This window comes from Ovis canadensis, chromosome 2, assembly GCF_042477335.2.
Source record: "Ovis canadensis isolate MfBH-ARS-UI-01 breed Bighorn chromosome 2, ARS-UI_OviCan_v2, whole genome shotgun sequence".
Classification (NCBI taxonomy): domain Eukaryota; kingdom Metazoa; phylum Chordata; class Mammalia; order Artiodactyla; family Bovidae; genus Ovis; species Ovis canadensis.
This window is the reverse complement of record NC_091246.1, coordinates 103,375,123-103,393,259: the sequence shown is the minus strand read 5'-3', so window position 1 is coordinate 103,393,259 and position 18,137 is coordinate 103,375,123. Positions and strand designations below refer to the sequence as shown.

At 42.2% G+C, this 18,137-nt stretch overlaps 1 protein-coding gene and 1 pseudogene across 1 annotated transcript in view; both read left to right on the top strand.

The window, feature by feature from the left end:
* The first annotated feature begins 2,025 nt into the window (after positions 1-2,025).
* Positions 2,026-2,800, top strand: LOC138434632 (large ribosomal subunit protein uL30 pseudogene; annotated as a pseudogene).
* Positions 2,801-5,182: 2,382 nt separating this feature from the next.
* Positions 5,183-18,137, top strand: part of FBXO16 (F-box protein 16) — a 90,999-nt gene continuing 78,044 nt past the window's right edge. The window contains exons 1-3 of the mRNA XM_069576701.1: positions 5,183-5,328; positions 10,039-10,174; positions 17,476-17,511. Coding sequence (XP_069432802.1) covers positions 10,076-10,174; positions 17,476-17,511 — 135 coding nt within the window. The 5' untranslated portion in view covers positions 5,183-5,328; positions 10,039-10,075. The remainder of the gene's footprint in view (positions 5,329-10,038; positions 10,175-17,475; positions 17,512-18,137) is intronic.

Sequence of the window (18,137 nt, the reverse complement as noted above, 5' to 3'; positions counted from 1 at the left end):
CTGGAAGGTTTTCTTAAATGCCCTCAGTCCCCTTTGCAAAGCTCTCCCTCCCTTCCCTGCTGAGACAGTGCAGCGACTCTCATCACTCAAGCCTGGAACGCTATTATTGCGAGACCACCAAAACCTGTTTCGAGAACCAGCGTGTCCCCTGGGGACCTGGGGATTGGAATTGGTTAAGAGGCGGGTGCTGAGGGTGGTACTGGGTGCAGATGGAGGTAGTCAGCTTTCACATTGCAGAGCTCCAGGCTGAAGCAGCAGAGCAGATACTCTCTTTATCAACACCCACTTTAGCGAGCAGGTGGGGCATGAGGTTATTGGCGGCAGTCCCCATCTTCTGTTCTTTGGGAAATGTTTCTTCTCTCTTTTTCTTCATAAGTGATTTTATTTTATCTTTTTCTACATAAGCTATTTCAGAACTTAAAAGATTCCTTAGAAATCATCTAAACCTAACCTCTCATTATTCAGACGCGGAAAAGAACGGCCCCGAAAGGTTAAAAAGACTTACCCAAAGCCAGGCAGCGTTTTAAGGGCTGAGTCTGGATTCACTCATTCCAAGCCAAAGCTGTTACCTCTGCCTCCATCATTTTACCTACCTTGCTTTCTCTTCCTTTTCCTCCCTTTTCAACCTAGACTTCACAGGCATCATTTTGTTCTCTGGTAGCACAAAGGACTTAAAGAAATATTTTGATCTTGTAGAATAGTATGACTGTATTTAACATTATTCAACTATACACTTGGTTAAGATGGTGTATTTGAGTACAATTTTCTGTCTGAATCTTTGCCACCCCATGTTAGGAGACTGACCAAAAACAGCTATATAATCTGTGGTTTGTCCAAACCCTTGGGACACATCTCTGTGGCATCTTTAATTATAGGCAACTATTTTATACAAAGAAAAGTGGAAGTGTTAGTCCCTCTGTCCTATCTTTTTGGGATCCAATGGACTATAGCCCACCAAGCTCCTCTGTCCATGAACTTCTCCAGGCAAGAATACTGGAGTGGATTGCCATTCCCTTCTCCAGAGGATCTTCCCGACCCAGGGATGGAACCCAGGTCTCTTGCATTGCAGGCAGATTCTTTACTGTTTGACCACCAGCGAAACAATCTTTTTCAAAGGTGCTCCCTCAGTTCAGGTCAGTTCAGTCGCTTAGTTGTGTCCGACTCTTTGCGACCCCATGAACCGCAGCACTCCAGGCCTCCCTATCCATTGCCAACTGCCAGAGTTTACCGAAACCCGTGTCTACTGAGTCTGATGCCATCCAACCATCTCATCCTCTGTCGTCCCCTTCTCCTGCTCTCAATCTTTCCCAGCATCAGGATCTCTTCACATGAGTCAGCTCTTCGCATCAGGTGGCCAAAGTATTGGAGTTTCAGCTTCAACATCAGTCCTTCCAATGAACACCCAGGATTGATCTCCTTTAGGATGGTCTGGTTGGATCTCTTTGCAGTCCAAGGGACTCTCAAGAGTCTTCTCCAACACCACAGTTCAAAAGCATCAATTTTTCGGCGCTCAGCTTTCTTTATAGTCCAACTCTTCACGGCCATACATGACCGCTGGAAAAACCATAGCCTTGACTAGATGGACCTTTGTTAGCAAAGTAATGTCTCTGATTTATAATATGCTGTCTAGGTTGGTCATAACTTTCCTTCCAAGGAGTAAGTGTCTTAATTTCCTGGCTGCAGTCACCATCTGCGGTGATTTTGGAGCCCAGAAAATAAAGTAAGCCACTGTTTCCACTGTTTCCCCATCAATTTCCCATGAAGTGATGGGACCGGATGCCACGATCTTAGTTTTCTGAATGTTGAGCTTTAAGCCAACTTTTTCACTCTCCTCTTTCACTTTCATCAAGAGGCTCTTTAGTTAAATGATAATAAATACTGAGCTTAGACAGTCATAAATACAGTTTAACATCAGAAGATGAACTATGGGAAATGCATCGTAAAAGAGATATGAAATGGACATTTTCAATTTCATTAATAAATACTAATGCAGTACTACTTGTTTAAAAAAAAGTAATGTTGCTCTTTCCCGGCTGGAACCATGGAGGGTGCAGAAGAGAAGAAAAAGAAGGTTCCTGCTGTGCCAGAAACCCTTAAGAAAAAGCGGAAGAATTTCGCAGAGCTTAAGATCAAGCGACTGAGAAAGAAGTTTGCCCAAAAGATGCTTCGAAAGGCAAGGAGGAAGCTTATCTATGAAAAAGCTAAGCATTACCACAAGGAATACAGGCAGATGTACAGAACTGAAATTCGAATGGCTAGGATGGCACGAAAAGCCGGCAACTTCTATGTACCCGCGGAACCCAAATTGGCGTTTGTCATCAGGATCAGAGGTATCAACGGTGTGAGCCCAAAGGTTCGAAAGGTGCTGCAGCTCCTTCGCCTCCGGCAGATCTTCAACGGCACCTTTGTGAAGCTCAACAAGGCATCAATTAATATGCTGAGAATTGTGGAGCCATACATTGCATGGGGATACCCAAATCTGAAGTCTGTAAATGAATTGATCTACAAGCGTGGTTATGGCAAAATCAACAAAAAGCGAATTGCCCTGACAGACAATGCATTGATTGCTCGATCTCTTGGGAAATACGGAATCATCTGCATGGAGGATCTGATTCATGAGATCTATACCGTTGGAAAACGTTTCAAAGAAGCAAACAACTTCCTGTGGCCCTTTAAATTGTCTTCTCCACGAGGTGGATGGAGATGCTGGCAACAGGGAAGACCAGATCAACAGGCTTATTAGAAGGATGAACTAAGGTATCTACCAGGATTATTTTTGTGTTCTGGTTAATAAACAATTGAAACAAACAAACAAAAAAAGTAATGTTGATCCTTAAGCTGGTTATTATCAAGTCATTGTATCCTATGGAGCCAACACTGACTCTCCTGAAGGTGAGTGAGCATCTAAGAGCGTTTATGAAAATCATTGTGGACCTGCTTCAGGTACTTCTAGGTCCCTTGTACCTTCATATCCTCTAGAGATGTGCTGCTGTCACATTTTTATGCAATTTACACATGGTCTTGTGAAAACTGTCAGGCATAGAACATATCTTGGCTCCTAGTGGGAGGTGGGAATGGTGTAGAAATTATCACTGAATGTATCAACACGATCACATCTCAGACCACTGACTGAAAGAAGTGAACTGCAAAGATGTAAATTATGATAGCTCTTTAAAACAGTCACACTGTATGAGGCCAAACATGTATATATAATAAGCATACAAAGTAGACAAGTGGGCAGCACACTAATTTCATGACAGTGGATGCCTCTAGGCAGGCAGGGTGGAAAATGAGATCTGGGCAGCATGTACAAGAGGCTTCAACTGTTAACCACACACAGGATGCAAAATGTTAACATTTTAAAAAATCTCTGCAGGGAGAAAAGGGTGTTTCTTTGGCAAGTCTGTAAACTTTTCTTTATGGTTGAAATGTTTCCTTTAAAAATAATGTTGAGGGACTGCCCTGGTGGTCCAGTAACTAAGATTCCACCCTCCTAATGCAGAGGACCTAGGTTTAATCCCTGGTCTGGGAACTAGTGAAAGACAGGGAAGCCTGGCGTGCTGCAGTTGATGGGGTTGCAGAGTAAAACACGACTTAGCGACTGAAGAACAACTGGGAACTAGGTCCCATATATGCAACTAAAGATCCAAGATCTTGTGTGCTGCAACTAAGATCCAGTGCAGCCAAATAAGTAAATATTTTTAAAAGGAATTTTTTAAAATTTTAGATAAAAGCAATGTTAAGTTTTCAAGTACACTGAGCCAGTGTGCTCACTGTGAAGGGCTGAACAAGGAGAGGTCCAGAGGATGCTAGTTGAGAGGATCAATGAAAGGGACCTTATTTTCAGGGATAAAAATATTCAGATCTAACAGGGATAAAGTGTCAGGTGCTCTTTAATCCCATCTTTCTTTCATTCAATGTTACAACCACCAATAGAAAGTCTTTAATGAGCAGGAACTTCACCGAGACCCAACACTCTCCCAGCGAGTTGTTAAAACTGGTCTCTTTCTGGATGAACCCGTTTTGAAACCATCAATGTTTAACTGGTCATACATGGTAATTTAGTATTGCATCTACTTACCTTCCCCAGGCCTCCACCCCTGCAGAAGTCTTTATTCGTCTCACATACAACCTGATCATGAAACATACAACCATACATAAAACCACTAGGCTGGAATTCAGACAACATAAGTTCTAATTTCAATTTGGCCACTTAATGATCCTTTGTCAACTCAAAAGAAAGCAGCAACCTCTGTGAGCTTTACTTTTCATTTTCTTTTTAAATGGGAGATATACGAATGCTGACTATTTCAAAACAATGAGACAATATAAACATAGGGTTTACATTTATTTACCTTGGAAGAGAGTACATTTTTATTTATTTTAGGAAACATGAGATAATGAGAAAAGTCTTCTTTTTTTAAATTTGGTTAGCTGCTGCCCATAAGAACTGTTTTACACTTCCCAGAGGTCCCTTCTGAAATGTTGTTTTTCTCCAGCATTAGTTTATAGTTATATCACAGTAGTTATTTCTACATTGCATTTTCAAATCCTCCTCATTAGATTTCTTTTTTTATTCTTGCATTCTCACTCTGCCTCTCATTACATGGTAGATGCTCCATAAATTTAATTAATTAAATTAGACCGGATCGTAAAATTTCCCAAATTTGAAGTTATCCTTATTCAGGCATGCCATCTGCTGGTTCCCTGGTGTATCTGTTGGTCGGCCTGAATTCCTTAATCCAATAAATTAAAAATCATGTTGAACCATTGCTGAGTTTGTGTGTTGGGCAATTTTCCCACGTTCTTCCACTTCCTGTGTGCAGGTGCTATTCTTTCATTGAACCTCTCCAGAATTGTTTTTCCTGAAACCTTTTTTTACCTGTTGGCCACTCTTAAAACCCGGAGAAACGGAGTTTACCCTGGAGTGACCAGAACGATGTAACTGGGCATGCTCAGTAGGTTGGCCTGATTTGGAACACACTTATGGCTTGAATGGGGGCATTTAATGCTGTTTGTTTCAGGATTGACTGCATCTTCGTCCTAGCATTATATTGAGAGATGGCAGCCTTTCCCACCCTCTGGGCGCTCCCACTTTTCCATTTTGTCCGTGTGCCCAATTTTGGAACCAGCCCTCTAGGATCTCCCGGCCAATCAAGAGACCACACATTGTTGCCTAAGAGACCCCGGATGCCAGCGGAAAGATTTATAGGTAGTGATTGGACTACTGGAAGGGGGGGTGCTAGACGGAGTCACAGAAACAGGAGCTATGGCAACACCAGCGCTAGAGGCTTGAGGAGGAAGACCTGAAGAGAAAGCCTTGAAGAGGTGAGAGCAGTGATCACTGCATGAGAAAGATGGGGACTCTTTTGAGAGCGCTTCTCTCAGGTCCTCCTGGGCTTCTTCACGAGCCTTGGCAGTGGCCCCGGGAATTACATTTTGCTCTGTGTTATCAGTTAAATTACCAGGTGCATCATATATGTGAAATTAATAACCAACAAATAATTATTTCTATGCCTATCAAAGCACTAGCTCTTTGCATTGTCTTATAGTTTCTCTTTGTTTCCACCTAGTTGAATATAAGATGAATTCATATTTAAATCTAACCGTACCCTATTTCCTGATCATTTCCTGGTAATCTCTTATTTCCTCCTCTGATGATACTGCAGTGTACAATGGGTGAGCTGTGTGTTAGTGGAGAAACGCAACCCTGTTCTGCTCTGTAAACGCCAAATAAAAAACCGATTATCCTGAGTCTAACCCCAAAGCTCCGGAGAAGGCAATGGCACCCCACTCCAGTACTCTTGCCTGGAAAATCCCATGGACGGAGGAGCCTGGAAGGCTGCAGTCCATGGGGTTGCTGAGTGTTGGACACGACTCAGTGACTTCACTTTCACTTTTCACTTTCATGCATTGGAGAAGGACATGGCAACCCTCTCCAGCATTCTTGCCTGGAGAATCCCAGGGATGGAGGAGCCTGGTGGGTTGCCATCTATGGGGTCACACAGAATCGGACACGACTGAAGCGACTTAGCAGCAGCAGTAGCAGCTTACAACAGAAGTTTTTAACCTGGTGTAAGCAAAATGTAATGCTAATATGCATTTTTCTAGGGAGAAGATTCATAGTTTTCATCATATCCTGAAAGAGTTTTATGGCCCTGAATAAAAATAAATAAAAGATTAAAAACAACTGGTTTAAGGAATTCCCTGGCCGTCCAGTGGTTAGGACTCTGTACATTCATTGCCGAAGGCCAGGGTCAATCCCTGGTTGGGGAACTAAGATTCTGCAAGCCGAGTGGCTCACCTAAACAAATAAATAAAATTTTAAAAAGTAAAAACACAAAACTTCAATCAGTTTAAATAGCAGAAAGATCAAACATGCATAAATAGCAATAAAAAAGGAAATATGTGATGTTTAACTGTGCAGATCTAGACCCACTGACCGTGCTTTGTGTATTCACCTGCTCATGTGTATTTCTATAGCAGCCGATTAGTAATACTGTAATGAAATAATTTCTTACACCTTTGCAACTTAGCTGTTAGGAGCTAAGAATGTGAGGGCTCATCTGAACCTCCTTGCTGCTAAGTCACTTCAGTCGTGTCCGACTCTGTGCGACCCCATAAACGGCAGCCCACCAGGCTTCCCCATCCCTGGGGTTCTCCAGGCAAGAACACTGGAGTGGGTTGCCATTTCCTTCTCCAATGCATGAAAGTGAAAAGTGAAAGTGAAGTCGCTCAGTCATATCCAACCTGCAGCAACCCCGTGGACTCCAGCTCCTCCATCCATGGGATTTTCCAGGCAAGAGTACTGGAGTGAGGTGCCATTGCCTTCTCCACTGAACCTCCTCAATTCCCCCTTATTCCAGTGGAGTGGTATCAGCAGGCAACTGCAGGAAATATTATCTATGGTTTAAAACCCTGAGGTTTTAAAACATTGACTTTATCTTCAGCTCTGATTTAAACCTGAGAGGGAATATTACATGTCAAGAGAGAGTCACAGAATTTCAGATCTAGAATCTGGGGGAATCCTCTGTAAGTCAAAAACTAATGGTTTTTTAATTTAAAAAAATATTTATTTTTATTTATTTATTTGGCTGCGCCAGGTCTTAATTGTGGCATGTGGGATCAAAAAATTGTCCAAGTGAATTCTCTGGTGGTCCAGGGGACCTGGGTTCTATCCCTGGTCAGGGAACTAGATCCCACATGCCCTAACGAAGACCTGGCTCAGCCAGATAAATAAAAATAAATATTTTTTAAAAGTTGTCTTGTATTTGCTGCTATAATTTTTGGAGCCCTGGGTCGTCAGGCAAATCCTGTGCAGTCCCTAACTCAGCACCACTGCTTTGGATATGAAACATACCTTCAGAGAGGAAGAGGGCACAAGCAAACAGAAACACTGAGGATATATACTGAAAATGCCATTAGTCTGCTTTAAATATTTTTCACCTTAAAATATTTTGTTGGGCCCCCTTCAAGGACAGGCTTTGAAGAATTCTGTAAATAACAGGAAGTTCTAAGAAAGTCTGTGGTAATGCTATTTTTTTTTAACTTTTAATTTTGTATTGGAGTATAACCAATTAACAGTGTTGTGGTCATTTCACATGAAGAGTGAAGGGTCTCACCCATACATATACATGTATCCGTTCTCCCTCAGACTCACCTCCCAGCCAGGCTGCCATTGAGCACAGTTCCCTGTGCTATATCGTGGGTCCTTGTTGGTTATCCATTTTAAATATAGCATTGTGTACCTGTCCAAGTCAATCCTAAAGGAAATCAGTCCTTAATATTCATTGGAAGGACCGATGCTGAAGCTGAAGCTCCAATCCTTTGGCCACTTGATGCAAAGAGCCGACGCATTAGAAAAGACCCTGATGTTGGGAAAGATTGAAGGCAGGAGGAGAAAGGGATGACAGAAGATGAGATAGTTGGATGCCATCACTGACTCAATGGACATGAGTTTGAGTAACCTCCAGGAGATGGTAAAGGACAGGGAAGCCTGGCCATCTCTGCAGTCCATGGAGTTGCAGAGTCAGACACGACTGAGTGACTATTTGCAAAAAGTTACAAAGCTAATAAGTTTTAGAGCCAGGATCCAAGCTGTGTAATGTAAAAAGTTTTGGTTGCAAACAGTATAAATAGATTCTAGCTAATGTGTGCACGTTGTGTGCTTAGTCGCTCAGTTGTGTCCGACTCTTTGTAGCCCACCAGGCTCCTCTGTCCATGGGGATTCTCCAGGCAAGAATACTGGAGTGGGTTGCCTTGCCCTCCTCCAGGGAATCTTCCCAACCCAGCGATCGAATCCAGGTCTCCTGCATTGCAGGCAGATTCCTTACCATCTGAGCCACCAGGGAAGCCCCTACAAGAAGAGTCTTCTAGCTAATGTAGGTGAAATTTATTGCAAGGCTATCAGGTGGCACACAAAATGGATGAAAAAGGACATGCGTGCTGTGCCAAGTTGCTTCAGTCGTGTCTGATTCTTTGTGACCCTGTGGACCATAGCCCGCCAGGGTCCTCTGTCCCAGGGATTCTCCAGGCAGGAATACTGGAGTGGGCTGCCATGGCCTCCTCCAGGGGATCTTCCCGACCCAGGGATCAAACCTGCATCTTAGGTCTCCAGCATTGGCAGGCAGGTTCTTTACCACTAGCGCCACCTAGGAAGCCCCTATACGAAGAGTCTAAGAACAGTTTAACAGGCTACTACTCAGAGCATCTACGGTACTTTGAATGATCACCTTGGCTATAAAGCAAGGATAAGCCAGCATCAGTTACCTGGCCTAGCTTAGTCTCATGACTGGGCAAGGGGAGGCCACCTTGATTAACCAACACAGCAGACCCTAAACACTGAGGGAAAAATAATCCCTCGTGGAAATTAGAGTGCTTTAATCCAATGAAGGCAAACATAGGGACTTCCCTGGCTGTCCAATGGTTAGAATTGGATCATAAAGCAGGTTGAGCGTTAAAGAATTGATGCTTTTTAATTGTGGTACTGGAGAAGACCTTTGAGACTCCCTTGGACCGCAAGGAGATCAAATGAGTCAATCCTAAAGGAAATCAACCCTGAATATTTATTGGAAGGACTGATGCTGCAGCTGAAGCTCCACTACTTTGGCCACCTGATGCAAAGAGATGACTCTTGGAAAAGACCCTGATGCTGGGAAAGATCGAGGGCAAGAGGGGAAGGGAGGCAAGAGAGGATGAGATGGTTGGATGGCATCACCAACTCAATGGACATGAATTGAGCAAACTCTGGGAGATAGTGAAAGACAGGGAAGCCTGGTGTACTTCAGTCCATGGAGTTGCAAAGAGCTGGACAAACTTAGTGACTGAACAGCAACAGTCATGGTTAAGACTCAATGTTTCCAGTACAAGGGATGTGAGTTCCATCTCTGGTTGGGAAACTAAGATCCCACATGCCGTGAGACCACAAAAATGAAGGCAGATATATACAGTACTGGGCATCCGAAACCAGTGTATGTGCCCCAATAAACCCAAATCTGTCCATATGTAAATTCTTGGCCTTGTCCGTTGTACCATTCTACTTCTTAAATATGGTAGCAAGCTAGAGCCCTTGTTAGCTAGATGTCAGAAAGTTAAGAGACGAAGAAGGAGGTCACAAGGGGCAAAAGATGGAGTAGTTCAGATTGCACTGTGATTTTATAAATACTTCTCTCTGACCAATATGGTATGTTCTTAGCTAAGAGTGATTCTGATTTTTCCCCCTTGATCCAATGAAAATCATCAGAGTTAAACAGACCAGGGTCTGATTCCCTGTTTCACCACCTACTGTCTGTATAACTCTGGGCAAAGCGTGTAACTTCAGTGAGCCTCATTTTCTTCATCTGTACAATAACCTAAAACCCACCACCTTACCGTATTGTTATGGGTTTTAATTGAGCAAACCTGCTAAGTGCCTGACATATAAAATGCTACCAGTAAATGTTACTCTCCCCCTCGTCCCTGCCCCAGTGTACTAAAAAAGATTATATGGTATTAGTATTTTTAGTATTCTGAAGATTGTATGATTCATTTCTTCTGCAGGTGTAGTTTTTCTTACCAAAGAATATCCAGCTATTTCATGATGGCATTTGCACCTCCAAAAAACAGAGATGGTCTCAAAATGCAGACAAAGATGAGTACCTGGACACCCCTAAACCATCAGCTTTTGAATGACCGGGTGAGTAATAAGAACTATTTTATTAGTTGAAATCATGCTTTAAAGGAAAAAAAAGCATTAAAAATTTGGTAATCACCCACAGAGATGTTATGGGGAGGGAGGTGGGAGGGGGGTTCATGTTTGGGAACACATGTAAGAATTAAAGATTTTAAAATTAAAAAAATAAAAAAATAAAAAAATTTGGTAATCAAAACATGAACAAAAATTGCTTAGGACTGTGTAGAGGATAAAAAAAAATGAAAGGTTTCTTCAAAATTTTCAATTGAAAAAAATTGAAATAAATTTAGAACAAAAAGAAAACTTTAATTGAGCCCCAGTTACATGGCCAGAGTTGGCAAGAGATACAGAGTTCCTGCTTAGAAAGAAAGATCTTTGGGACTTTCCTGGTGGTCCAGTGGCTAAGACTCTTTGCTCCCAAGGCTGGGGCCCAGGTTTGATCACTGGCCAGGGAATTCAGTCCCACATATTGCAACTAAAGACCTTGTGTGCTGCAACTAAGACCCAGGGCAGCCAAATAAATTAATAAATATTTTTAAAAGATTTAGGAGATGAGAAAGCGGAGTGTCTATCAGCTCACCTTCACCTCCGTTTCCAACTGGTTTTCAGGTTCTGAGTCTTCCTCCTGGGTCTCTTCATCCAGACCCCTCTTCTCCTTTGACTTGTGCACATCCAGCTCCACGTTCTCAGTTCACACACTCACCCCCGCCTTCACCTGGCACATTGCAGTAACCCCTCAGCTGGTTTCACTGTCTCTAATCCATCCTCTATTCTGGTCCCAGAATGATCTTTCTAAATTACCAAACTAATCCTATGAAGCAAAACCGATAACAGACTGCTCCCAAGGATAAATTCCACCCTACCCACCGCGCACAGCACTGAGGACCCTTCGTGTGTGTTAGTCACTGAGTCGTGTCCGACTCTTGGAGACCTCACGGACTGTAGCTGGCCAGGCTCCTCTGTCTGTGGGATTCTCCAGGCAAGAATACTGGAGTAGGTTGCCATGACCTCCTCCAAGGGATCTTTATGACCCACGGATCGAACCCAGTGTCCTTTATATCACCTGCATTAGAAGGTGAGTTTTCTTCTTTAAATTTATTTGGCTGCAATTTTTGTTGAAGCATGTGAACCCTTAGTTGCAGCATGTGGGAACTAGTTCCCAGACCAGAAATCAAACCCAGGCCCCCTGCATTGGGAGCATGGAGTCTTAGCCCCTGGACCACCAGGAAGTCCCAGCAGATGAGTTCTTTAACACTGGTGCCACCTGGGAAGCCTGAATAGCTTTTGTCAAATTTTATGAAAATTTCTAGGGAATTCCCTGGTGGCCCAGTGGCTCAGAGTCTGTGCTCCCGATGCAGGGGGCCAGTGTTCCATCTGTGTTCAGGAAACTAGATCCCACATGCTGCAAGCGTTTGCATGCTGCAAGCGTTTGCATGCTGCAGCTAAGAACCCACATGGCACAACTAAGACCCAGTGCAGTCAAATAAATAAAAATGTTTAAAAATTTCATGTTAATTTCTAGGTGAGCAATGATAAGAGAAATAAACATTTCTATTAGAAATGATATTTATTTTGTGGTTCAGAACTCCCATTTTATTCCCTCCCGCATTTTTATTTTGGTTTAGTTAGGTTCTAGTTTGGAGTAAAAGTATTTTCAAAAATCTTAGCCTGCCATATATAAAATAGATAGGCAATGTGAATTTGCTGTATGGCTCAGGAAACTCAAACAGAGACACACTGTATCAACCTAGAGGAGTGGGATGGGAAGGGAGATAGGAGGGAGGTTCAAAAGGGAGGGGATATATGTATACCTATGGCTGATTCATGTTGAAATTTGACAGAAAGCAACAAAATTCTGTAAAGCAAAATCCTTCAATAAAAAAATAATTAAAATTTTAAAAACTGTCAGATCACTATGTTGTACACCTGAAACTAAAATTATGTTATATGTCAATTATAATTCAATAAAAATTAAATATAATACCAAAAAAATCTTGGCCCGTGTATATACCCATATATATGTGAATGAATGTATCAGTGCTTAGACACACACGTGGAATTTGCATATGTATACAGCAAACTGTTAATGTGTGCACATGTGCTCAGTCTTGTCCAACTATTTGCAACTCCATAGACTGTAGCCCTCCAGGCTCCTCTGTCCATGGAATTTTCCAGGCAAGAATATTAGAGTGGGTTGCCATGCCGTCCTCCAGGGAATCTTCCCATCCCAGGGATTAAACCCATGTCTCTTTATGTCTCCTGCATTGGCAGGTGGGTTCTTTACCGGTTGAGCCACCAGGGAAGCCCAACTATCAATAGTGGTTTCCCCTAAAAAGTTGGACGACATAGAAGAGTGGGAGGGAAGTCTGTTGGAAGAGAGAGTTTTTATTTTTTACCGTATACAGTGCAATGATATTTAATAATTTGAAAACAAATGAAAGTAAAAGCGAGCAAAGAACAGTAATGCTGAGAATTGAAAGACACAGGTTCCAGATCAGCTGCACTAAATAATCTCCTGCTGGACTTCAGTGAGTCTCTTATGCCTCTGATCTCTGCTACCTGCCTTTGGAAATTGAGTGGCTTGGATCAGATGACCTCAAAGGTCCCTTCCAGGTCTAACATTCTGACTGTGTGAAATGGGTTAAAAATAGATGCTCAAGTTTACAGCTAGGCAGACCGTGTCCATACGATAACTTCAAGGGCTTTTCTACACTTCTACAGCAGGGTATTTGCCAATGATCAGCGTAATTTTGAGGTCCTCTTTTTTTGTTTTGGCCACACTGCACAGCATATGGGATTTTAGTTTGCTGGCCACGGATAGAACCCATGCACCCAGCATTGCAAGCATGGAGTCTTAAAAACTGTACCACTAGGGAAGTCCCTGGTTTTTGTTTTAATTTTGCCTTTTTTTCTATTCTGTAGTAAAATGAGAAATTTGAAACTGTTTCAGTCTAAAATAAACCTCATAGGAGTTTAACTTCACAAGAGGCTTTAAGCAGAGAGATTAAATTCAAATGGAGATGCCAAAATTATAGCATCATCAGATTACAAAATAATTCAGGCCTTGTAAAAACTTTGAGAGTAGGAATGTTTTATAAGTATGTATTTCTTTGCTGTCTAGTGTAGGGTTTTTTTTTCCATCTAGTGTTTTAATTGAAAGTGATCAACATTTTTTTTTAATATGGTTCACACATGTAGTACAGTATACATGTAGTTAAAAGGGTGTTCTGAGAAAAAGCATCTAACCACCATCCATCAGTCATCATTTAGGAACCCCCAAACGTCTTACTCCTCCATGGTAATGATGTCACTTGGTGAAATATGCAACCACAGTGTCAACAGACTAAAATAACAACCATGGGATTTTGACTTAACAGCAGGCTCTGAGTAAACTGTGATGTAAACAAACTGCAGCATTCTGCAAGGAAAGACGATTCTCTCTAATGTTTCCCACTTGAAGTGATACTGTTTCCGGGCTCTTCTTTTATTTTAATTGAAATATGGCTGGTTTACAACGTTGTGTTAGTTTCAAGTGTACAGCAAAGTGATTCAGTTATACATATATATATATCTATTCTTTTTCAGATTCTTTCCCTTATGGGTGATTACACAGCATTGAGTAGTGTATGTACTATAAGTAGGTCCTTGTTGGATATTTATTTTATATATAGCAGTTTGTATATGTTAATCCCAAACTCCCAATTTATCCCTTCAACCCTCTTCCAGCTTTTTAAGATCAAAAATCTGATTGCAAATCCTTGGAATGAAGACTTGCTCCCAACCAGAGACTATAAGATTCTGAGTCTGCCTGAGGACCTGACCGTTAAATAATTTGTTCCAAATTATAGTTCTTGTCAAGGGTAGAGTCAGAACCAGCACTGAGTTTGTCTAGTGTTTCTGTTCTCGCCCCTCATGTCTGTCGGTTCCTACCTGACTCTAATCGCCTTTTGGTGAAGAACTGCTTTTGCTTGGACTCTGCTTAGACTTGGTCATTGGCCCTCTAAAGACCCTACCTCCCACCCTCTTTATTTGATTTTATTATCAATGACTGACTTTATTTATTATTTATTTCTTTAAATATTTATTTTCTTTATCTATTTGGCTGCACTGGGTCTTCATTACAGCATTCAGGATCTCCAGATGTGGCGTGTGGAATCTTTTTAGTTGCAGCAAGTGGAATCCAGTTCCCTGACCAGAGATGGAACTCGGGCCCCTACATAGGGAGTGTGGAGTCTCAGCCACTAGACCACCAGGGAAGTCCCCCTGCCACATTCTTGCTGACTCTCCACACCCCGTCAAGTCAGTGCCCCTTTCTTTCTGACGCCTTCTGTTGTCATTGGACACCACAACGGTCCTCCCAACCTCCTTTTGAAAGGAGGTTGTCATCCTGGGACCTAATTGGTTTTTTTTTTCCCCACTGTCAGGTCAAACCATGGGCAACAATTCATTGAGAACGTAGGGCTTGAGGTCAGAATAGGGAAGATCAAGGTTGGAGGTCAGAATAGAAAGACCATGGTTCTAGCAGGGTTTCCCAGGCATTAGTGATAAAGAATTTGCCTGTCAAATTGCCTGTCAATTGTCAAATTTGCAGGAGATGCAAGAGACATGGGTTTGATCCCTGGGTCAGGAAGATTCCCCTAGAGTGGGAAATGGCAACCCAGTCCAGTATTCTTGCCTGGGAAATCCCATGGATAGAGGAGCCTGGCAGACTACAGTCCAGGGGATCTCCAAGAGTCGGACATGACTAAGCAAGCTTGCACTGCATGGCTTTCTAGTGAGGAACCAAGTATATTATTCAGCTGAACATACAGTCTGGAACCAATGATTTTTTTTTTAATCTATAAAGGTAACTCTTTGGGCCTCTGCTTATCCTCTCTAAAACAGAAAAATTGAACAAAAAGATCCTAAGATTCCTTTCAGCCCTAAAATTCTATGACACCTGAATCTCTTGTTGTTCAGTCAGCAGGTGTTTTGTTGTGAGCCTCCCCTGGAACCTGTGGATCATATAAGGGAAAGTAGCTGTAATCTACCCTGGAAGAGAAAATGAACAGAATCACCTGGCGGGCAATAGCGAATCCTAGAAAGGCCAGGTGGAGCATGGGCTGCAAGTGGAGGAGGAGTTGGGAAGAGTGAGACCAGTCGGTGCCAGAGAGTTGCTGGTGCCCGAGACTTAGGAGGGGAATTAGATGCTTGATAGGACTTTGTTAGACACAAGAGAAGGGTTCAGGAAATGTGTGAATCCTGACTTTTCTCTCTTTTTTTGGTTATTCTTTATTTTTTCTTGGCTGCACTGAGTCTTCGTTGGTGCACGAGGGCTTTCTCTAGTTGCAGCGAGCGGGGGCTACTCTCTAGCTACAGTACGTGGACTCTAGGACATGCAGGATCAATAGTTGTGGAACACTGGCTTAGCTGCCCCGAGGCATGTGGAACCTTCCCCGACCAGGAATGGAACCCGTATGTCCTGCACTGGCAGGCAGGTTCTTAACCCCTGGACCACCGTGAAAGCCCTGAATCCTGATTTTTCAGTCTTCTGAAAATTCTATAGGTTTTTTAATATATATATATATATAGGTTCTCTTCTATTTTCTTTTTCTTTGTTTGCTTGTTGTGACCACAACATTGGCCTATGGAACCTTAATTGCCCAACCAGGGATGGAACCCTCGCTTTCTGCAGTGGAAACACAGAGTCTTAACCACTGGACCACCAGGGAACTCCCCTGTTCTATTTTCATCTAGAAATTCTGAGATTATCTGTCACTGTTATTTGAGGGTCCTAGTAGACCGGGGGCAGTTAATTAGGAGGGAGGAGAAAATGGTATTCTTTTTCTTCTTTTCTAAAGTATAAAAAGTGTCTACCTGTGATATATGATATTCCCTGGTTAGTAGCAAAGATGGCATTTTACAGGCCTTGAGGTTGTTGTTGAATCAATTATTTCAGTCTCCATTTTGCCTGCCCTTTGAAAGCAGAATTTGAGAGTCTAAAAAAAGGAAGGAAAACAGATCTGTTGGAAGCATGAAACCAGCTCCTCATCCTCCTCCACAAAAGGGAAGAAATAGGCCTGAGCTAGTTTCTAAATAGGAATGTTCTGACAGTGCGAGAGAATTTAGAAAGTGCCAAGAGGAAGGGAAAAACATGGAGCCCGATTTTGAAAGCCGACAGAGTGCAGGGTGGGCGTGAGAGAGACAGTCACACCTGTTACCTGCTGTCTCTTGCTTCCTGACTCCAGCTCGCCCTCCTCTGCCAAACCTTCTCACTCGAGTTGTCCCTTCCTCACCCATTCAGACAGATACACAATGACTGAAGCTCAGGAAAACACCTCTCCACTAATATGTAAATACACTCACATGCGATACATCCAAAGGATATTCATTTGTCACAAGCATATTCATTCCTTCCAGCAAGCTTGAGCACCTGTAATATGCCACGTACAGCACTCTGCAGTGGAGAAGTCAAGGTGAATAAGACATAATTTCTGTCCTCAATGGTACATAACAAACCTATACAGATAAACACTGAGCTATAAGCCCAGAGGCACACATAAGCAAACATATATGTAATATACACCCACTGATATGTGAACTCATGAAATAAAAAAACAGAGCTGCCCACTCATAAATTTCATAAGTTCTAATACTAGTAATGCTGAAATATTTGGAGGGAGGTTCTCTGTTTTCCTATTTTTCCTTTGTCAGTTTTGTCATTGCCTTTCAAATTCCAAAAATGATTCCACTTTATAGTTCCATTCTTTTGTTATTTCTTGCCTTTAAAAAATTCTTCATTCTCTAAGATGAATTGATTCAGATGGAGAAACTGAGAAAAAAAGAAAGTTTGCCCAAGTTATAAATAAAGTTACCCTTTCAGGTACAAAATCTCTCTCTTTATACTCAGTTCATAAAATGGAAAAGACTGGCAATATTTAGTGATTGATCCTTTAATGATGTCTTTTTTAAAATTTTATTTATTTTTGACTGTGCAGGGTTTTCACTGCTGTGCACAGGCTTGCTTTGGTTTTGGCAAGCAGGGGCCACTCTCTGGCTGCAGTGAGCAGGCTTCTCATTACGGTGGCTTCTCTTGTTGGGGAACAGGGTCTCCAGGGCAGGCAGGCTTTAGTACTTGTAGCACTTGTGCTTAGTTGCACCGAGGCGTGTGGAATCCTTTGAAACCAGGGATTGAGCCCATGTCCCCTGCATTGGCAGGCAGATTCTTAACCACTGGACCACCAGGGAAGTCCTAATGATGTCTTTTTAATGGGTATTTTGAACCCTGAAATATGAAACCCATTACATTTTTTTTTTAATTGTAGGTATTTGAAGAAAGAAGAGCTCTGCTTGGAAAATGGGTAACTGTTTAAAGTATACTTGATTCTAAGTCAGAAAGAGAAAGACGAACACCATATGAATATCACTTATATGTGGAATCTAAACTGTGGCACCAGTGAACCTACCCTCAAAACAGAAACAGACTCACAGACGTAGCGATCAGACTTGTGGTTGCCAAGCAGGGGAAGAGGAGGGAGCGGGGTGGCCTGGGAGTTTGGGGTTGGTAGATGCAAGCTATTACATTTAGAATGGCTAAGCAACAAGGTCCTACCATATAGCACAGGGAACTATATCTACTATCTTGGAATAAGCCATAATGAAAAAGAACATTAACAAAGGAATGTATATAAATCTATGTATCTGTATATCCATATCTAAGTTACTTTCACACTTCCTCAAAGGAAACATAGTCTCAATGACCATTGTCCATGATCAAAGTACAGTAGTCCACTATGTATGAATGAGTTCCATTCCAAAAGTGAATTCATAGGTCCAATTTCATCATAAATCCAACAAAGTTAGCCTTGGTACCCAACTAACACAAGTGGCTACATCCTGCTGTAAGCTTGCTTCCAGACATCCTGGGCTTGAAATTAAAAACCTGGTCTACTGTACTCTACACAGTACTGAAAAGTACACAAAAGCA